The sequence below is a fragment of the Magnolia sinica genome, chromosome 3, assembly GCF_029962835.1.
Source record: "Magnolia sinica isolate HGM2019 chromosome 3, MsV1, whole genome shotgun sequence".
Taxonomy (NCBI): domain Eukaryota; kingdom Viridiplantae; phylum Streptophyta; class Magnoliopsida; order Magnoliales; family Magnoliaceae; genus Magnolia; species Magnolia sinica.
Genome location: NC_080575.1, coordinates 21,959,552 through 21,977,338, shown reverse-complemented (window position 1 = coordinate 21,977,338; position 17,787 = coordinate 21,959,552). Strand labels below are relative to the sequence as shown.

The 17,787-nt window shown below is 42.1% G+C and overlaps 1 protein-coding gene across 2 annotated transcripts in view; it reads right to left on the bottom strand.

The window, feature by feature from the left end:
- Positions 1–15,982, bottom strand: part of LOC131239688 (uncharacterized) — an 86,746-nt gene extending 70,764 nt beyond the window's left edge. For both annotated transcript variants that reach the window (XM_058237518.1, XM_058237519.1), the window contains exons 1-2: positions 15,642–15,982; positions 5,740–5,849 (exon numbers count right to left, since the gene is read on the bottom strand). In XM_058237518.1, the coding sequence (XP_058093501.1) occupies positions 5,740–5,849; positions 15,642–15,884 (353 nt within the window). In that variant the 5' untranslated portion in view covers positions 15,885–15,982. The remainder of the gene's footprint in view (positions 1–5,739; positions 5,850–15,641) is intronic.
- Between the last annotated feature and the right edge of the window lie 1,805 nt (positions 15,983–17,787).

The following is a 17,787-nucleotide window of genomic DNA, read 5'->3' as shown; positions in this document are numbered from 1 at the left end:
TTTTAGGCAATGCTTGTATCATAACTGTATCGACGATATTTCAATAATATCGCCAACGTATTGATATCATCAAATTTTTGTTTATTAGAAAAAAATTTATTTCAATTTTTTTTCATGGGCACATGTTTGTATGTACTATTCAATTTGTCATTGATAATATTGATAATATCTCGATATTATCGATATCGCAACATGTAAGATATTGAGACCACGATCTTTCGTTTCCTTTGCAATTGTTGATGATTTCTTGGTGAAATATCAATGTGGTGTTGATATTTTGCAATCTCGACGGATGTTTGGATGGAAGGTTGGATGGTTAAATAGGCCGGATAGGATAGTTGGACTGATATATGCATTCTTTTTTGCAATTTTTTTATTTCTAAATATGCAAATATGTACATTTTAACATCTCCTAAAGTTTCATTAAAAATTCCACCGTTTTTCTCATGTTTCCCGCATTTCCGGTTATCAGCGATATTATCGGCAATATTGATATTGTTTCCGTATCCCTGGCCAGCGAAACTTGTAGCGATATCGATACTTCGAACACTGGTTGATGAACACTCTATAGGGTTTGTTATTCATTCTTGGGGATCTCTCTTTTCAGTCTTCAACAAATTAACCAACCTCTTAGTCCCTATCAATCTTCACAATAGCTTTTGAAATATACTCTTTCCCCTAATCATCAGCCCCAAGATTTTTGTTTTCAAATCCTTCAAATTGGGCTTCAGCATTTGCAGTTTTTTCAGGAACCTAAAGCATGTCAATCCCCTCACCTAGCACTCCCTCCACCAATGAACCATCATCTGAATTCTGAACTAAAACTTGTTATTTCAACCACCAGTTCTCAAACCTAAGTAGTGATGGGCCTACCAAGATGTCAACAGACTAACCAAATGGGAATGTGATTGCCACAAGCCTAGGCAGCACCAACCAAACCACTCCATTGAAGTGCCTCCCCCAATCAGGTCATAAGAAATCTATCCAACTTGCACATGACCAGCTGTTGTTGGTTATTTAACCAGGAAAATCTGCCCCTGCATTAAGAAACAACAACTGAACTTATTCACAGCCATGAACTCTACAAATTCCGTCATGGCCGTTGTGATTCGACCCCACCAGACTTCTCATAAGAGAAATAATGGTATTCACACCCCCACAAAATCACCACAAAAAAAAGATATTAAATCTGCTATACGCAACAGTTATCCAAACATCTGACCTTAATCATGTCATTAGGGCCGTACACAGCCATAAACATCAATTTGTTTTTTATCTCCTATAGATGCACAAATGAGAGAAATCAAAACAAACCCCTGTTCATCTTCAACAGAAAGCTCCTTACTGTTGCAAATGACGAGAAATAGACAAAAAAAACCTAAGGACTGGCGAGGCAGGATGCGATTCATTTCCGGAAGTTCGATGATTATGCTCCAACCAAAACGCCCACAGCAAGGCCAGTAATGCTATCCTCCATATGCGCCTGCCCAACAAACCCTCTCATTCCCCACGCCAGGCAATCAACAAGTGTTGAATCGACCCTGGCATAGTCTAGCTGATAGACGCCTCACTGAAGATGTCGGACCACACTATCCTTGCAAAAGCATAGTGAATAAATAGATGATCCACTGTCTCCTCCACTTCTAGGTAAAGAACACACACGTTAGGCAACAACATGTTGCGTTTACGAAGGTTATCAATAGTCAAAATCTTTTTTTTTCCTGAAGAGCCAAGCGAACGTCGCCACTTTCGGAGGGGCTCCATAAGACCATGTGAAAGTAGTAAGTGAAAAGACCGGATGATGGATGTTACGTATTAGACACCGATAAAGCGACTTCACTGAAAACTAGCCGAAATTATCAGACCTCCAAGCTAAAGAGTCGTTATCTCCTTGAGCAAGATCCACATTCTGCAAAAGAGATCACAGGTGTACGAAATCATCCAATTAGTCATCACTTAGATTCCTGCGGCACAGAGGAACCCATACCCCCTGATCCAACATGCAACTGGCCATCAAAATGTTATTAATTGAGCAAAACCCAGCGATATTCGGGAAGGAGGTCCAAAGTGAGGAATCCCTACACCAAATGTCTTCCCAGAATCTCACTCTTGATCCATCTCCCACCTGTAATCTTATCCCCACCCACACCTTAGGAGCCACTTTCTTGATTCCTTTCCACACAAAAGAGGCACAATAAACGGATGACTCTTTGGTCCACCAACCCTTAAGAGCAAGACCATACTTAGCAACAATTATCTCCCTCCACACGGTCTGATGTTTCATCCCAAATCTCCAAATCCATCAGCCTCCCCTAACCTTACATCAAAGTGTGCCCTTCCCATCCACATCATCACCTCCTTATTCAAAATAGCACTTCCTCCAATAACCACTGACTAGAAAGGTACCCCTATCATCGGAGAGTAGGCTAGACACACCAATCAAAAAGAAACCATAACTCCCCTTCTACATTGAGTTTCACCACATATGATTGGCCTTCTACCAATAGAGGTATGCACAAATTCAGCCCCACAGCACCATCCAATAGGACTTTGACCCTGCCCACATCTAGTTCATGTCTACATCAACCATTTCTTCTTCTTTTTTTCTCATTTCTTCTTCTTCTTCTTCTTTCTTTTTAGAAGTAATAACTTTATTAAGTCTACCACTCATTAGATGAACTGGTTGAGACCATATACTGTGTACGAGTGATCAAGGGTTCAATCCCTATTAGTGTTACCTTTCAAAAATAAAAATAAATTTAAATTTAAAAAAATAATTAATGAAAGAGACAAAAGCCTTGCAAATTACAAAGCATCCAGTGAAAGCCTCTAAAGAGCAATCCTCAAAAGCCTTTAAATTGGAGGCCCACTCGATTACTTCCAATTTAGCCCTTCCCTAAACCTCCAAGACCCACTTGCTTTGATTGCGGAAGCACCTGTTGTTTTTCTCTGCACAAAACCCAAATGTTCGCTGGTAAGGCTAATCTCCAAAGCCTCCTACCTCTCTTACCATTCTTGCCTCCTGTCACGCATGGAAGAAACTCTTCATCGAGCCCGGAATAACCCAATGCATACACAAGGCTGACAAAAATCTGGACCATAGCTCTACATGAAACCTTTTTATCCGCCTCAAGGACCATCCCACAGCAAGAACAAATAGCCAGGGACATCTCCACATCCCACGCACGTAGTGAACCTAGACTATAATCCAAGCAATTCTCCCAGCTGGTTCGTCTGGTAATCCAGTTCCCACTGGTGCAAATCCTTCAACAGGCCCCTTGCCCTTCCCCAACCTTTTCGAAAAAAATTCTAGCAATTTTCCTTTCAATGCTAACAAAAACAAAACCAAGCACCATTGAAGCTATCTAAGACCCACCGCAAGCATCATCCTCCATTGATCATTCACCCATCTTTCGAACTCCTCCAGTGAGACTACTAAAATTTATTTGTCAGTCTAAGCGTGCTTTGAGAAAAACTTTTTCCCTGCAGCAATCAAATCCTTGAACCCCACTCTTAACCTTCCCACTAGACTTTCCTTCCAGACCTTCAGCAGAAACCCCTTTTCAGCATTGATTCCTGCAATGGCCTGAAAACCTTAGGTACAGCCTTCGCCATCTGCTTCTACAAAATCTCTTTCTTGGCTTGTGTACTTCCCTGGATGCCCTATGCTCTTGTTTGTATCACCTCCCTCTTTTAACACCTCAATAGTTCTTACAGGCAAAGCATTCGTTGTAACTTGTAACAGGATTTCTTATTCTCTTCCCTCACTCTCCAAATCAAGAAATTCACTCATCTCAAAAGTTTTCTTAAGAGGTCCCAAATTTCCTGTGTCAACTGGATTGGTAAAGGCGGATAGATTTACAACTAGTAACTATAGCCAACAACTTCATTCGATCTCCCTCCCTCCCTATCTATCTATCTATCTAAATAATAATTCAAGTTCTTTTTCTTTCTTGATCAATTCTAGAGACACCTTCTCTTTACTCTTTAGAGCAACTTCTTCTTGCCCAATTGGCAAACTCCAATATGTTATAATCTAAGAAACGGGAATGATCTGATTGTTTTAGCCTACTACATGAGATTTTTCTGAGGAACCATGGTAACTAATTTTTCCTCTATGACCATTGGAAAGTTGTGTCATTGTGTCACCATCCCATTCTCATCAAGATTTCTCTTCCCAGTATAGACTTTCTAATATCATAATCACGTATGTATTCTCGATAAAAGCAACTTCAACCTCCCTTTCATAATTTCCCTCATCTTTGCCCTTCCGTAAGGCATTTCCCCAGTTCTATCCTAGGCAATTTAGAAAAGAATCTATTACTTGTATATTGTTCTTCAATTCCATTCTCTTCCATTTTCATTTACGTATCCTAGCTTCTACCCTTTGAATTGTGTTATCTTTTATACCTACCAAAATCCAGTGAATAGGAGTGATACATTTGACCTAGCTGGGCCTGAAACGGAAACCCCCTATCACAACAAGGCCCGGGCATTGCATCTGACCAGATCTTTCCCTCATTTCCGTTGTAACTTTGCCATGGATCTCCATTCTTTCTTTCTTTTTTTATTGATCCTAAAAGGTTTGTTGAAAAAGAAAAGAAGAAAACAAATAAATCTCCAGTCTTCATTGCCTAATCTATGAATCCTATGTCATCAACTACTTTGTTTCCACCCTGCGCCTCCCATCTTCCTTTTTCTTTTGCACTGGGTAACTTCAGATTTTATCGAAGAGAAATGAGAAGTATAATACAAGGGGGCTAGATACATCTAAAGCCCAACTAAAGCAACAAGGGCAGCCGCAGCAACTACACAAACAGCATAAAGATAAACCATATGATAACAATTAGCCAGTTACAGCCCTCTCATATCCTCAATGAAAATAGGTTTCCTACTTGTGCCCGCCTTTGCTAGCTCATCGACAACTTCATTCACATCATGGCCCACATCCATGAATGTGCCTTGCCCTGACTAATTCCATCACCTCTTCCAAAATTGCTGATAACTTCCACTGGATGTGTTGGACTTATGCACAAGATATTGCATTTCTTTAGTCACCTTCAACAATAGCCAGGAGGAAGTTGAACTGCCTGATGATCTTAATGGATTGTAGAAGTGCAACCGCCTCCGCATAATTTGTATCCTTCATACAGACTGGACCTGAATATGAACATAACACTTTCTGATGCTCATCGCAAACAACTCCACCAAAACCTGCTGGACACGGATTTCCGAAGGAAGCTCCATCGAAGTTAACTTTGAAACTGCCCAATGGGGAAGGAGACCATCTAGCCTTAACTGTTGGATTGTGGATCCGCCCCTGGATAATATCCCCCCAGTTTGCTTTGAGCATGGTGAGAGTGGCTAAAATTCTGGGTGGCTACAGCCCATTGCACGACTGACCTGAATATTTTTTATAGAGACCAAACCTGGGTTATTTTGCTTTTGAAAACCATCCTATTTCTCTCTAGCATGATGGTCCAGAGTGGCATGCACCGACGTGTTCCAAAGCAAAGCACCAGCTGAACCCCATGTCTCAGTGTACCAACCCGATTCTACAATTTTAGCTTAAAAAAGTATGTAATTGTAAACGGCAGTTTGTCCTGCAAAATGCACATGGACAATAAACGATTGGAGATTCCATGCTATTTTCACAAAATCAATAGGCTACCAGAATCTTTCCAGCGAATGGAATTGGAAAAGAAATTTATTCAATTGAATAATATAATATCATAACACCTATGAGGAACATGATCTAACGAAGGTTGCACACGCTCTAGAGAAACAACTTGTCCACCAAAATCTGCCTTGAACTTGTTAGCTGCTCGAACCATCTCTGTGGCAGGCCTCTGTCATATAGAGAAGATTACATGTCAGCAGAAGGGAAACAATATTTTAGTATCAGGAAACTTATAATTTAGCATCTGTTATTTGAGGAGTGATACTATGAGACACTTCAGAATTCCATGTGACTGGGTGAACTCAAGTGACATCAGCATGATCACAGCATCCATCCAGTGAACCCCAGCTTACAGATACCATCACCGAAAAACAGCACTCAGCAAATCATCTGATCGAAGGACTACAATGTGACCTACTTCTTAACTTCTTTTGATACTCCAATTGCAGGCCACCACAGGACAGTTACAACCATTCCATGAATGACTTGGCAAAATCACAGTAGGGTACACTAGACAGATGATCCACATCTGGCTGAAGCCACATGGTGGAACAAGAAACATGCTTTGTTGTGAATTTCCCATGGGTGGGTCTCATAGCATCATCATCATCATCATCATCATCTAAGCCTTATCCCAATTAACTGAGCGGGATGTCTCATAGTATCATTCCCAAAATTATTTATGAAAAAAATAATGTACCCACCTTAACTCGCATTATCATAACAAAGTAACAATAGATCTAATTGTAACATCAGATAGACGGGCATAATTTCTCAGGTAGCCTTAAATAAAGGCCTCGAACTGAGAACGCCAAAGCATCAAATGTCAAAATAACACGTTAATGGCATCATGTATCAAATTTGCCAGCTAATCACACAAATAATTGGAGATCTTACAAGCATGTGCTGACTTGTATGGACTTGATAGAGGTAGGATCCCAAGCTTCCAACAGCAGATTAATATTGCATATTCACATGATAAAGCCATGGAGACTGGCTTCGAAACCTTAAACATCCACAAAGAACTGACTCTAGAAAAAGCAGGTCAAGTCAGTTGACGCATGGTCCCATTAAAATTAAGTGAAGTGCATCTGCTGAAGGGCTTCACAACACCTGACATCCATACCTGTTCATCTTTCACAGAGAACTTGTGTAAACCATTGGCTCTTCTTCAATTTGGACATCCATCTATTAATTGCATAGGTTTAGAAGTAAGACCTAAGACCAAACGGTTCATTATGCCTAATCTATAAGGTTCTGCATATCATTGATGGCTTTTAGTCAAGTTCTATGTCCATAAACTAATAACTAAGTTTCAATACAAATTAATTGTTCCACCTTCACAACAGCCCTATTTGAGCATACATTCTTCCATGAAGTTTAGGAAGAGAATTTAAAAAATAAAATAAGAAAACAAGGAGGAAGTAGAAGCTGCCAAAGCAGATTAAGGTTGGGCGTCGCTCATCACTGGGAGCTAACAAGTAGGTGCTATATTACTTCATCATACTTCACACATGACCATACCCTCAATATTTTCACTGGGGGAATTGAATGATCCTACATCTGAAGATATGCATGAATACTCACTCAGGTTTTTCTTTCAACAAGCGTTGATGTGGTTCAATGATCCAAACCATTGGTCTTTTGGCCTCACCTTTCACGAACCATCCAAAAAAATCTCCCAACTGGAAGATCCTAGCAACCAATCTTTGTCCATTTGCAGTTGCATGTAAACTTTTGCTGCATTTCTCTTCCTAACCATCTATTTTCAGTCCACAAATTGAAAGGTTAGGATTGTCCTAATGATGAGATCGTCATGGCATGGCTCATTCATTAAACATAATAATGGTCTGGATCACTAAACCATGGGCCTAACCTGATATTGCAGTCTCGATCTCTCATTTACCAAGGTTGATCATCAATTTTCCAACATGTATTTTTTCCTCCAACAATATTGATTCCCAAGCCCCATCATGGTGGATGACGGAGACCAACAGGGTTCAAAGCTTCATCAGGCAGCAAGAAAGTGTCAGAGGTGCAACCGGACAAAGAATTGATGGGAGGGATGATGATGGCGAAGAATGGGAGGACAGAAATTGGATCGCAGTGGGAAAAAATCTTAAGAAAAATAACCAAAAGAGGAATGTGTCCTCTTTTCCTCCCCTGTTCGTTAATGGCTTCCCAGAGGGATGGTTATCCATAAATCTCACGTGTATTTGGAGGAGCTGGAGAGGTAACGGAGGTCGTCCTCCCTCAAGATCGCTTCTCTTCTAAACCAAGGGGATTTTCCTTCGTTCGAATGGGATCAGAGGAAGAGTTAGCCCGCACAGTGCTACTTCTCCATGGTGAAAGCTTTGGTGGCATGAAGCTTCTGGTTCAAAGAGCTAGGTATGGCCCAGAACTCCGAAACAAGGAAGGTGTCAAGAAAAATCTGCAGGAAAAATATGTCGCAGCAAAGGCAGCCAAGTTGGATCGGAATCGTGTAGGGAAGGAGTGTGGATGGGACAGGACGAGACAGTAAACCGAAATGCTAGCCACACCTCTTACAGGAATGTAGCAATAGGAGAAGTTCCCCAATCTCCTTTGCGGGGGGGACAGCAAGTGGAGGAAGAATATCATTTCTTGGTGGAAGATATTGATGGCAGGAAACAGGTTAGGGTCAGTCTGAAGCTGCTTCAAAAGGCCACAGAATTGCTGTTGTGGTCAGTTGTAGCTGAAACAGAACCTAACACGACCATTCCCCAAATCAGAACTTGGTTGGAAGAATGTTGTGGATGGTTCAGGGATGATTATTCGATCAGGCCGATCAGGGAGGATGAGGTCTGGATTTGGGTCTGACCTGAGAGGAATCTCGATCTATTAACAGCTCAGGTAGCATGCACAGAGATGGGCCGATCGGAAAGATCCGAAGGTGGGAGGAATACTCTTTCTTTGGCAGCGAGCAAAGTGGTATTTTATTTGGGGGATTCCATTGGAGTTGTGGTCAAGGGAGTTCTTCGCTACGGCTGCCTCTTGTCTGGGGGAGGTCATGGCCATAGACGAAGCCACTGAGGAAGAGGAGGAATTGGGAGTAGCACAGGTATGTTTGAGGATGCAAAACTCATCTCACGATTCATCCCAGATCTTGGTGAAGGTGGGGGAGAAGAGTACGTTGTCTATCACCATGCAGAGGGAGACAAATTGGGAGGTACGCTTCAATGGGGTGACATTTGGAGGAATCAGGAGGCTTCAACTTCGTCTGACAGTAATGGCGAAAGAGAGAGGTTGGGTGATGGAGCCGGGGTTCCGTACTACGCAGGTGCTCCGATTCTCAGGGGAGTGTGCATCTAGGTCCGATATGGATTATCAGGCATGATATGGTGGATCTACCTCTTTCGGGTGCCAAATACACTTGGTCTAATGGCTAGCAGAATGCCATTCTTTTGCGTCTAGACAAGTTCCAAGTTTCTACAGACTGGCTTCAACTGTTTCCTTTGGCTGCCATCGGGGCCTGCCGAGAACAATCTCTGATCATCGACCGATAACACTAGAGATGCCTGTTGATAATTGGGGCCCCCAACCCTTTTAGATTCGAGCTGACCTTGGTTGAAATTGAAGATTTCAAGGACCTGATTGCTGATTGGTGGAATTCGTTAGCTGCAGAAGGCTATGTTGGTCACAGATTGTGCGGAAAACATAAGAGGTTGAAGGAAAAAATCGAAGTCTGGAAAAAGGATGTTCTTGGGGCCCGTGAGGCAGTGTTCAACAGAATGGCCTCAGAAATTCATGAGCTAGATATGCTAGAAGAATCAGGTGCGCTGTCGGATGAGGATATTGACAAGAAGGCCACTCTATATCTAAGCTACGCCAACCGTGCTAAAGAGGAGGAGATTAAGTAGCAGCAACAATGTCATGCGGTGTGGCTTAAGGCAGGAGACAAACACTTGATACTTTAATAGCATTGCAAGCGCTCAGGCTAGATGCAATCGCATTACTAGCTTGATTCTTGAAGAAGAGCGGTCGGCGGATCAAAAGAAAATATTCAATTCGATAGTCAACTTTTATAGTAACTTGCATATCGCGAGCATCGCCATATGGCAAGACTTGACAATCTATCTTTTGACAAGATATTAGAAACGGAGGCCACATTCCTTGAAAAGAAATTCACAGCTGAAGAGGTCAAGGCAACGATTGATTCGCTTTGTGGTGACAAAGCTCCCGGCCCTGATGGCTCTCCTATAGCTTTCTTTCAGATATTTTGGAATATGGTAGAAAAGGATCTCATGGATTTTGTTTTCAAATTTTATGACCGTAAGGTTATCTACAGATATCGGAGCTTCTTTTCTAGTTCTCATTCCTAAGATTTGTGGAGCAGAACAGTTGCAAGACTTTCGCCCTATGAGCCTTATCGGGAGCCCGTACAAGATCCTTGCAATTCATCTTGGGGGGGGGGGGGGCCGGGTGCTTTCAAAGGTTATTACTGATAATCAAGGGGCTTTTGACAAGGGGAGACGGATCCTAGACACGGCACTCATAGCTCATGAGTGTATAGACTCAAGACACAAGCAGAAGAACAGTGGGTTGGTGTGCAAGCTACATTTGGAAAAGGCCTATGACCATGTCGATTGGGACTTCGTAGACTATATGTTGGGTTGACTAGGCTATGGCCTCAAGTGGAGGGGTTGGATACGATCCTGTGTGGAGACGGCTTACTTTTCGGTGTTGGTCAATGGCTCGCTCAAAGGGTTTTTCAAGGCTTCCAGGGGGTTGAGGCAAGGGGACCCGTTATCTCCCAACCTTTTTGTGATTATCGAAGAGGTGCTTAACAAGATTCCATCGAGGAGGGGGGGAGATTGATGCTCATCAAAACGGCCTTCTTGAACATGCATTTTTACTTCATGTCTCTCTTCAAATGCCCCTAGTCGATGCTAGACCGAAGATAAGGAAGGGATTTTATTTTATTTTATTTTGGAAAGGGAATTCCGAGGGCCGGAAGTTTCATCTCTTACAATGGAAGGACATTTACAAGCCATTTTCAAAAGGGGGGCACGGGGATTAGAGACTTACGACTCATGAATATGGCACTTCTTGGTAAGTGGCATTCGAGGCTTGGCACCGAATCAAGTAAGCTCTAGAGGGAGATAATTGTTAATAAATATGGTGTGCCAGAGGGAGGGTGGTTTGTCAAAAGCTCTCTATCGGGCCTCCAGCATCCGGAAGGCAATAGCATCTGTGGAATACTTGGTTAGGAGGGGCATTGGTTTCACCCTTGGGATTGGAAATCATATTCACTTTTGGTTAGATGTTTGGCATGGTGAAAGAGCGCTCCAAGACGTTTTCCCGAGATTAGCATTTCTCACTTGGATCGCTCCATCTCAGTTTCTCTTTGTTATTCCTCAGGTGACAGATCTGTGATTTGGTGCCCTCCTTGTCATAGGAATCTGACGGATGACGAGGCAAAGGAATTTGTTGGTCTTTAGGAGTTTCTTAGGCTTTTCACAGCTATTCCTTTGGAGGACTCGATGATTTGGAAAGGGCATCATTTTGGTAAATTCTCTTTTGGATCTTTCTTCAAGTTGTTATCCGATCCGGGCAATATTTCGAGTCCCCACCATCCCTATCACCAGTGGCATTATGGAGCCCCCCCTCGTGTTGTGGCTTTCGGGCTGCCGATGGGCAGAAGAAGCATTTTGACAATTGATAATCTTTAACGAAAGTCTCTCATTCTTCCTAATATTTACCTGTTGTGCATGGAGGACACGAAATCAATCAACCATCTCTTCAGTCATTGCAACTTCGTTCGAAAAGTGTGGGGACTTCTTCCTTCATGAGGCTAACATGATGCAAGTAATGCCATAATCGGTGGAGAATCTCATGTGAGTGTGGCATGGTGGAGGTGGTGGGAAAGCAGGCAAAAAGATTTGGAGGCTCCTTATTTTTGGCTATTTTTTGGGGCAGTTTGGAAAGAAAGGAATGAGCAGTGTTTCAAGGATGGAAGGTCTCCAGTGGACGAGGTGATTAAGGTTGTCATATGCCTCATTAGAAGTTATCTACAGCCATGGTTGTACCTTTATTGCCTGTTTTGTCATGCTAGTGTAGCTTTGTATTCTTTTCCCGCCTATTGGTGGGCTTCTCAATAAATTGTTGTTCTCTCAAAAAAAAATTCTTTGGGTTTTCAATGGGTGTTCACAGCAATTTACAGTTCTTGTTCATATAGGTTGCGCAATCATTTTCGGCAGAGTTGAACAGAGCTAAGTGGAGATGGAACTGTGGGGCGTCGAAGGGGACTTTAACGTAATCATATTTACTCATTAGAAATCTTCAGGTGGTAGCATAACTCGACATGTCGAATTTTACAAATTGGGTGTCTTGGAATGACCTAGTGGATCTCCCTTTGGAGGGGGGCAAAATTACTTAGTCTAACGGGCAACAAAATGCAATTTTATCTTAGACCGGATAGATTCTTGGTGTCGACAGATTGGATTGAAAATTTTCCCTTGGTCTCGCATCGACCTTTGCCTAGGATCGTTTCGAATCATTGTCCAATTATTATGGGTGTCAAACCAACCAACTAGGGCTGAGACCTTTTTGTCCGAGGTGGCTTGGATTAAGATTAAGAGTTTCAATCAGCTAATTTCTGACTTGTGGAACTCCTCTGTGGAAGCTTATGCGGGTTTCAAGTTTGCTAGAAAATTCAACCTATTAAAGCTCAAGATATCTGGCTGGAAGAAGGAAACTTTTGGGAACCAAGAGGCAGAGTTTGATGATATGTTGGAACAAATCCGTGATCTTGACACAATGGAGTAAAGCGAAAGTTTATCTCTGACAAATAGAGAGAAGGACAGATCTTCAACTGAAATATGCATCTTGGGCAAAAGAAGAAGAGATAAAATAGCGGCAAAGATCCAGGGTAATTTGGCTCAAGAAGGGAGACAAAAATACGTGGTTTTTTCATAACATGGCCAGCGCTCGGGCTCAGACGAATAGGATTTCCAACCTAATGGTGGAGGGAAAGCACACATCGGATAAGTATCAGATTTGCAATGCAATAGTTCAGCTCTACAAGGATTTGCTCTCAGTCAATAGATGGGAGAGACCTCGCCTAGACAATTTTCGGTTCCAACATCTTTCTCCTAAGAAAGCAATGTTGCTAGAAATGAAGATATCTGAAGAAGAAGTCAAAGCTGCTTCAAACTCCATGTGTGGCGACAAGTCATTGAGCCCAAATAAATTTCCTATGCTTTTCTTTCAGATTTTTTTGGCCCCTTTTAAAGAACAATATTATGGACTTCATTTCATAATTTTTTATCACGGGAGGTTAGCTTGTGAGCTTGGGGCAACATTCATAGCCTTAATCCTTAAAGTGGCGGGGGGTCGAACCGCTAAAAGACTTCAGGCCAATCAACTTGATAGGGGGACCATATAAGATTTTGGCCAAGGTGTTGGAGTCAAGATTTAGAAGTGTTCTAGGTAAGGTTATATTTGAGAATCAAGGAGCATTCATTGAGGGAAGACAGACTTTAGACCGTGTTCTCATAACAAATGAGTGCATTGATTCTAGACATAGGGAGGGGAAGACCGATGTTGTCTATAAACTGGATATTGAAAAGGCCTACGACCATGTTGATTAGGAGTTTCTGGATTACATGATTTCGAGATTGGGGCTCGGTGAAAAATGGAGAGGGTGGATGCGGGCTTGTGTGAGGTTTGATTCCTTCTTTGTTCTGATAAATGGATCCCCTAATGGTTTCTTCGAGGCATCTAAGGCAAGAGGGACCCGTTATCACCATACCTTTTTGTGGTTATAGGAGAAGCATTTAGTAAGATGCTCAAGAGGGGGGAGGACAACGGGCTGTTTAGGGGATTCGAAGGAGCTAATGATAGTGTTTCATTTTCCCACCTTCAATACGCGAATGAAACCCTCCTCTTTGGTGATGCGGATCTGATATCGGAGGATAATTTGCGAAAAATCATTGTCTGTTTTGAGCTGGTCTCGGGTCTTAAGATTAATGTGGCCAAGTTAGAAATGCTAGGCATTCATTCAACAGTAACTCACTCCTTCAGTTAGCTTGTTCCTTCAGATGCAAGACCAGGGATTTTCCGATGACCTATTTGGGCCACCCGCTTTGCATCGGCAAACCTCCCACATTCATTTGGGACAAGGTTTTAGAAAGAATTGATAGGAAACTCTCGAGTTGGAAGACGTGTTTCTTTCATACGGAGGTTGCTTAACTCTTCTTAAGACAGCTTTTGCTAATATGCCAATTTTCTTCTTGTCAATGTTCAAATGCACAAAGTTGATATTGCAAAGATTAGAAAATATGAGAAGGAATTTCGTTTGTAGAGGTAACATGGAGGGCCGAAAGTTTCATCTCCTTAGATGGGAGGAGGTGTGAAGGCCTATCAACATGGGGAGAGCGGGCATTACATCCTTGAAGCTTATGAATATTGCACTTTTCAGAAAGTGGATTTGGAGGTTTGGTGTGCAATCAGGAAGCATGTGTAGAGAACTCATTGCAAGCAAGTACAATACTCAATTTGGAGGGTAGTTTGTCATCAGATCTTCTTTATATAGAGCCTCTCCCATTTGGAGAGCAATCGCGGAAACTGAGATTTTAGTGAGGAAGGGGATCACATACTCTCTTGGCAGTGACCGTCAAATCAGATTTTGGGTGGATGTTTGGAGCGGGGATGTCTTTTCAAGATATGTTTCCGAGGCTGGCCTACATTGCTTCAAACCGGTTCATATCTATTGAAGAATGTTTTCTTCAAATGAAGGTGTCACTATTTGGACCCCTACTTGCCATAGGAAGTTGATTGAAGTACAAGTTGAGGATTACATGGGGCTGCTCGACTGCCTAAAAAATGTTGCGCCTTCAAGTCATGATCCAGATTCAATGATATGGACAGCCCATCCGTCGGGAAAGTTCTCCGTTCATTCGCTTTACAGAACAATGTCTACAACCAACTCTTCTTGCGATGTTACTCATCCTTTCCACCATTGGTTCTACAACGCTCCTCCTCAAGTTCCAATGTTAGTTTGGTTGGTAGGAAGGAAGAAAATTCTAATCATCGACAATCTTCAAAGAAGATCGTTAGCGCTGCCAAATATTTGTTTCATGTGCATGCAAGACGTAAAATCTATTGATCATCTTTTTATCCATTGCCCGTTCATGAGGAAGATTTGGAATCATGTTTTCGGTCTTTTCTCCATCAAGTGGGTAATGCCAAAAGGAGTGGAGGACCTTCTTTGGGCATGGCATAGTGGAGGTTGCGAGAAATTTACTGTTACCATTAAAAAAAAAAAATTCCAACATGTACTCGTGCTCGGGGAAATAGATGAACTGATGAAGAGACTGAGCAAAAGAGGGAGTGGTGGTAGACCAGAGTTGGTTTGGGGAGAGTCTTTCCAAATCGTACAATGCATTGTGTATTCTTTCTCTCTTAATAAGATCTTACATTTGCCTCTACCAAAAAAATAATAATAAGTTACCGATCAAAAAATAATTGCAGCCTCGGACAGGTTTGAATTCACTTCCGAACTCGTATCACTGTGGAACTGAATTCACATGCAGATTTATCAACTCTGGCAGCCTTCGGATGCACAATTGAAGTGAATTGGGAACACTCACTTTAATGAAGAAGGCATGACAAGCGTTACTGATGTTTCCCCACATTCATAACAGGGAAGTTGAACTAGCCCTCAGATGGCATTTCAGCTCTTTCACATCTGACTTGAAACTACCATAATAGCAATTACAAGCCCAGACCCTCAGTTCGAATGCTAACAATAAAAACAACGATTTGGTTATCTCCACTTCCTAATACTAATTATCGCACTCGAATTTGATGCGAGAAAAGAAAATCAATGACAAACGCATTGAATTTCCAAACCAGCACAACATCGCTGATTTCTTCAAGGACGGGACTGAAATTGCGATACTTTCGTTCAAACGAACAGCCAAAAGGAAATGGTTTGTACCTTGTAGACGCATTCGGAGAGGACCATGGCGCAGAGAATGTCCTGCAAGTCGGAGATGGAATCGGCTTTCACAGCGTGGCAGAGACCTTGAAGCTGTTTCCGCCGTCGCTCGTACTCCTCCTGGAGCTTCTTCCTCTGCTCTCTGTCGTTCTTCCAAGGCCATTTCAGCTGCGGCCATGAAACCCTAATCCTGTTCCTCTGCTCTCTAATCCATGATTCGACTCTGCTCTGCAGAGACTCCATATATCAAAAAGACGAACTCCGGATCGATCGAAATAGAATTCTTCTTCTGTTTTTTTTCTTTTGAGACAGAGAGAGAGAGCTGAAGGATGTTAACATGAAAAGAATATGCCGCGCGGCATCAGATGCCAAGAGGGATAAAAGCGAGGGACGCGGACTGGGGGACGCGGATCGCATGCTAACACCGCCACAGGTCGGTGATCTGTGGACCCCACCATGATGCGTGTTTTATCCCCGCTGTGCATCTATTCTGCCAGCTCATTTTAGAGCAGTAATCCAAAAATGAGGCGGATCCAAATTTCATGTGGACCACGTCACATTAAAACAGTAGTGATTGAATACCTACGGTAAAACTGCAATGTTTATTTTTATTTATCATCTAAACCGTTGATTATGTTACGCTGACCTGCATGGGAAAACATGAATATCTGCTTGATACAAAACTTTTGTGGCCCCAGGAAATTTTTAACGGTTAGGGTTCAATCACCACCGTTTATTGTGGTAGAGCCCACATGAGATTTTAATCCGCCCTACCCCTGTAAAGAAGGGCCAAAATAGATGAACAGCATGGATTAAACATGTACTTTATCGTGGTTCTCATGGACACTGAACGGTAAGGTCGGTATACAACATACAATGTGTGTTGACGTCAACTAGTTATGTGGGTCCCATCATGAGGTGTGTATTATTTCCAAACCGTCTACCCATTTGGTGAGCTCATCAATAGGCTTGAGCCAAAAAATAAGACATATCTAAAAAACAAGTGGACCACACTGAAAAAGGGCAGTGGAGATAAAAGCGTCTACCATTGAAACCCTTTTGGGTTTTGGATAATATGATATTTGTTTTTCTTTTGAACCTTATGAATAGATTGGATGAAAAATAAACATTACGGTGGGCCCTGTAAATGTTTTAACATAGACTGGATGAAAAATAAACATTATGGTGGGCCCTATAAAGATTTTAACGATAAAAATCATTATTCCGTTGCTATTTGTAGTGCAGTCAAGTTGAACTTTCCGTATGATTGACTTTTTGGTTCATGCTTTAAAATAATCTTAAAAAATGAACGAAGAACTCTGGGTATAATAAATATATCGCTTTGATCTGCTTTGAAACGTTCGTACAAGGAGCTTAGGAGCGTCAGCGGTCCTCTTGTCACGACACTTACCAACACCAGCTATGTAGCTGGTGTATGGGTGGTGCACCAGCCAATCCGCTACCGGTATGCAATCGGCATTCCAAACTAGGTGCTGGCGTACACAGGGGACCCAAATTGCCTACTAACAGCCAGGTGGCCACCGGACAGTATTACGTGGACTGCCATGATGTAAGTGTTGTATCCACACTGTTCATTTATTTATTTTTTCAAATTATTTTTAAGCGTGATCTTGAAAATGAGGTATATCAAAATCTCAAGTGGACCACACTGCAAGAAAACAATGGTGATTGAATACTTACAATTAAAAACTTCTTAGGGCCTATAGTAACGCTTATTTTCCATCCAAATCTACTGATTAGGTTAGGAAGGCCCAATTGAAGGGAAAAAACAAACATCAACTTCATTTAAGACTTTTGCCTGCCCTAAAAAAGTTTTATTAGTGGGTGCTCCCCGACCCAATATCTTTGAAACAGCACGTGTCCTTGTCTCTAACAGTAGCACATGGTCTGGTCTAATCCTGTCATATCAGGTCACCACAAAGGTCAGTTGTGTGAGTATCACCATGCAACCTGATCTAGCTCATGTTAGGACCTCATCATGAAAATCAGGAAGATTCAAAACTCAAGTGAGTCATGAAAGTAGGGATTGAACGCCCACCATTATAACATGAAATTTTTATCCGACTGATATTCAAGTTTTCCCCTCATATGAGAGGAATCACCTTTTGAACAAGTTGGATGGCCG